This window comes from Solanum verrucosum, unplaced genomic scaffold (genome assembly GCF_900185275.1).
Source record: "Solanum verrucosum unplaced genomic scaffold, falcon-dt-bn FXZP01000261.1, whole genome shotgun sequence".
Lineage (NCBI taxonomy): Eukaryota > Viridiplantae > Streptophyta > Magnoliopsida > Solanales > Solanaceae > Solanum > Solanum verrucosum.
The window spans coordinates 9328702-9333902 of record NW_026019969.1 but is presented as its reverse complement, the minus strand read 5'-3'; the positions used below and the strand labels follow the sequence as shown (position 1 = coordinate 9333902).

The 5201-nt window shown below is 29.1% G+C and overlaps 1 protein-coding gene across 1 annotated transcript; it reads right to left on the bottom strand.

Annotated features, from left to right (window-relative positions):
• Positions 1 to 2501: 2501 nt before the first annotated feature.
• Positions 2502 to 3336, bottom strand: LOC125816353 (embryo-specific protein ATS3A-like). Its single transcript, XM_049495948.1, has one exon. The coding sequence runs from the start codon at positions 3270 to 3272 to the stop codon at positions 2805 to 2807; it is 468 nt and encodes a 155-aa protein (XP_049351905.1). The 5' UTR covers positions 3273 to 3336; the 3' UTR covers positions 2502 to 2804.
• Positions 3337 to 5201: the final 1865 nt, after the last annotated feature.

Here is a 5201-nt window from a genome sequence, read left to right as displayed (position 1 = left end):
TCCGGTTACTCTACTCTTCTCCACTTAAATATCGAGCTTCGCTTTGTATGATGTGGGGCTTGAACCTGCAACTTAAGCCACAAATCCTTCACCTTTTTGTCACTCGAGCTAGGCCTTGGGGCCTATTTTAGTTAGAAACAACTCATTTTTATTCTTACTAGTTACTACTTTGAAGGTCATGTGTCGTGTCGAAAAACAAACTCAACCGAACGACGACCAAGATGAGAATCATTACTATGAAAAAAGGAAAATGCGGATCTAAACATAAAATCAGGGTCAGCTGGAAATTGTTATCAAATTTGGTTATTCCTACTTACTACATAAAAAAACAATACGTTGTCGATGCGGTGAAGGAAATTATAATTGGGAGAATCAAAACCCCATTTATGGATACAACACATCTGATGAAGTTCATCTGCAAAGAAAAGCTAAAGGCTAAAATTGTAACAGCAAGGTACCTGAGAAATCAAAAATACCTTTATTTGGCGATATATTAATCTCTGGAAGCAAACAAAACAGAGATTAAATCTTTTAAATACATCAATTAAAATACAAATTTCATCGATAGTGGAATTCTACGGCAGATCAGTTACATGAATTTGGTCCTACATTCTATAAACTACTACTCCATTGGATTTGAACTCTATACGTAATTTGGAAATTTCGTAAATAGCAATTATAGTAAATTTAATTATGTTCTATAGCTATAGTTTGTATATTTACGTGATGTAGTCATAGTTTTACTTGTCTTGTTTGTATAATTCGTGGGTGAGTTTGTATAATTCGCGGGTATATTTGAATAATTGAGTTGTTTTTGTATAAACTCAAAATAACAAATTTATAGAAATACAAACATCGAAACTTTAAACAGCTATACAAAATTATATTATACAAAAGTTATACAAGTTTCAAATTATACACACGTATGAATCATACAAATTCGAAACTCCAACCCACGTAATTATCGTTGAATGTTGATTGTGAATGTTAACTAACTAAAATTATAGCTATGATGACTAGTAACTACTATATATTTGCTTAACCATGTAATTTAGTACTCCCTCCGCTCTTATTTACTTGTCAGATATTTTTTAATCTAACTTCTCATTTTATTTGTCATTTTTTATAAATCAAGAAAGAACAATTTTTTTTTGCTATTATACCTTTAATTTATTAACATTGAGTTAATGTCTTTGAAAAAATGTGAATAAATCTGTTTGGTACTCTGTCAATTAATAGGAATAAAATTATAAACTTATTCTTTATAAATTTATGTCAATCAAGGGATGTTACCTAATTAATTAAGGTTGTGCATAAATCAAATTGATCGATAAATTCAATGAAAAAATGTTATTGATTTATTATTATTGGGTTAATGAGGCTTTAATGATTTTCTTTAAAAAAATTATTGGATTATCGATTTGATTTTGATTTTTAGTATTAGATTATTGGGTAAATCGATAATTCATTAAGACTATATTAATTTATACATAAATATTAAATATTAATTTCAGTACCTTACTGGCTACTACTTTTCCCTCTAAGTTTCCATTCACACTTCACAAATACTTTGAGTTCACAACTTCATATTATATCAAGCGTTAAAATCTAAAGTAAAAACTCTATTCCTTTTAATTTCTCTTTGTATTGCACTTGTATAACTCTTTTCATGTTAGTTATTATTGTTTCTATTTTATGAGCGTTCGATAAAATTACATTATTTTCTTGTCACGTCAAATTAAGAAGTCATATTTATTTTATAAGCATTTTCTTACTAGTTAAATCAAAAATTGAAGGTCAAGAACTAAAATCGATAAATCGTAAACTGATAAAAAAAATATCATATTGATTTAATTACTTATTAGTTTAGCATATTTATAAACATAAAATTAATAAATCAAACGTTTAACAAATAAAATTGAACCACCAATGCACACCCAATATATGATTACTCTTTTAACACCAATCACTAGACATGTGTCAGTGAATTCCCCACACACGTAGTTAATTAATCAAGGGTCCAAATATATAGACAGCTACATTTTCTTTTTCTTTTTTTTTTTAATTGATTAATTATACATTGTATAATCACTAACAATTTGGAGACTCATAATTCTTCCACCTGGAATTTTTTTACTATGTGATAGAACATCTTCCAATTCATTTAGGTCATAAAAGTCCGATTAGGAGGCCCGGGTGTATCTCTCAGATTTTAAACCTTTATCTCTTCCTCTCTATTAATTTTTAATTTATTTCTTTGAATTCAACAGGACTATTGACAAATATAAATGAAATATCAAGTAAAAGAATTAGGATGGAAGGCTTTATATGCGGAGCCTATTTTTTTAGTTAGAAAAACAACTCATTTTTATTCTTACTATACTTTGAAGGTCATGTGTCGTGTTGAAAATCAAACTCAACCGAACGACGACCAAGATGACAATGATTACTATGAAAAAAGGAAAATGCGGATCTAACTTAAAATTAGGTTCAGCTGGAAATTGTTATCAAATTTGGCTATTCCTACTTGCTACAAAAAAAAAAACATAAACATAAACACACATATTTTCTTTTTTATTACATAGATGCGGGGAAGGAAATTATAATAGGGAGAATCAAAATCCCCATTTATGGATACAACACATCTGATGAAGTTCATCTGCAAAGAAAAGCTAAAGGCTAAAATTGTAACAGCAAGAAATAAAAAAATACCTTTATTTGGCGATAAATTAATCTCTGGAAGCAAACAAAACAGAGATTTTAAATACAAATTTCATGGATAGTGGAATTCTACGGCAGATCAGCTACATGATCTTACGGCAGTGATTAAATCCATACCAGACTCCATTAGGAAGAAGCTTATTATATTTAAAGGTAATAGCAGGACGATCTGAACCGTACACCTTGACGGTCTCCGGTTTCCAGCCGTCGGATCCAACTCTCTTCAAGTAAAGGTAGCAGATCTCATAAATACAGGGGCCACGGATCTGGAAAGTATCCGTAGAACATGTCTCGAATATCCTTGAGGATGGATTATCTATCCTGGGCGCATAGACCTCAAATCCATAAGCATCTCCAAAAGCAATACTGACTCTGTCTCTGGTGTATTTAGGTGAAGTACAGCTTGTTTTGATGGTCAATGTGTATGAGCAACTCCTAGCAGCAGTGGCGCTATGATTGGTTTCGATGAAAATTAAGGGTTTTATTGATGTTGCTTGTGAGAAACTGATGAAGAATACAGCTAAGCTCAGCACAACAAACTGACCACCCATTTTCAATGTTAAATTTAATTGTTTGATTATTGCTGTATATGTTGAATTTTAATAGTCTCACCTATCAACAGCCACATTTAAAAAAAAATAAAAAAATTATCACGCATCTGGTACACTCCGTTATCAATGAAAGAGATTTCTACATAACGTGGCTGCTACAAATAAATGTAAATAAATTAGATTTGTTTTAGTTTGTTCCCAAAAAATATTATATTTAATCTTAAATATCTTTTTCTATTTTTTAAACTTTGTACTCACTTAATTAATCAAAGTCAAATGTATAGAGATCTCCATTTTTCCCTTTTAAAATTTGCATAGAAGCTGGAATTTTAGCCTATGCATAGCGGCCGCGAATTTCATTATCATAAAAAAAAATATTGAATTACACAAAACTTGGAGATCTTTTCTTTTCGCCTTGGTGGATATCCATTAAATGTCAATTGGTTGGGCCATAAATTTTCAGATCATACTGGGTCTGGTAAGCCCAACCAGTTAAAGACTATTTTTGCATTATATATTATTATACAATATATATGTACCTATAAATAAAGGTTACTTACTAATATGTATAAGCAATAAAAATTATTTTCAATAAAATGATCATATGTATATGAAATATATGAATATGAATATATCAAATGTATTGATATTATATAATTGTGTATATATAATGTATAACTATGTATCAGAGATGTATATACATTGTTAATACAGTAAAATATACATTGCAGATCAATTTTTTTTAACCATAACCAACTCAAATCTCCTTTAAATAGTTCCAAAATTTACATATGAGCTCCTCTAAATGTTTCAAGTTATATATATATATATATATATTCACTCAAAATTGTTCACCAAATTCCTCTATTGTACAAATTGTCAATCTTTTCTTTTATCTAAGAAAATTAGAAGAAGCTAATTAAAAATCCTCCTGTAAAATAAAAATAACACCACGTTGAAGTAAATTGGATTCTTATGAACTACTATAGTTATAGTATATGGATAAGAATGGAACACGAGGATGGAATAAAAAGCTCACCTCTTCGAAATCATGTTATTCATCATAATAATTACATCAAACAATTTAGTTGACTTACTATTCTATTTTCTCGATTTCAATTTGTTTCTCTTATTTTTCTTTTTTCAATTCATTTCAAAATGAATATATCCTCCTTTTTTTTAAAAAACTCTTTAACTCGTATCAAAATAGGACAAACAAATTGCGACGGAATGGAATATATAGTACGTACCATATTTATTTGATTGGTTCATTATCCAATTATATATCCTTTGTACGTTTTCTTGATTTGATTGGTTTCAGCAGTGTTGCTCTGGCCTCTGTCATTTCTTTCCAAAAAAAATTTGAACGATGGATGCAATTGGAGCTGCTTATCTCCATCAAGATTGATTTTATGTTTACAAAAATTGAAAATAAAAAATAAAAAAATGACAATGATTGCAGTACTTGAGAACCAGCCAGCTATAAACTTCCATTTTTCATTGTATCTGTCAGAATCTCTGATCATATATATCAACTGAATTCATATCATTATTATGAGAAGTAGTCAAGAAAGCCAATTAATGGGCCATGTTATCTACTGACAAACAAAATACTACAATTTTGTTGATTTCTTGATAGTTGACACTTCAAACTAGAGCAAATAGACTACATACCTAAAACTTGTACGGGTTAAATGTATCTATTCGAGTTTTGAAATTTATGAATTTTTATAATAATAATAATTATAATGTATTCATTGTAATTTCATATTTTTTGTTTTTGAAAAGAATGGAGTATAAACAGATCATATACATATACTGAATCTAGGCAAAAGCTATTGGATTCGCATGAATCCATAATAACTGATGTAGATATATATGTACTTAAGGGGTATATTTATATCCTCTGGATATGTTTTTTAGTGGGAC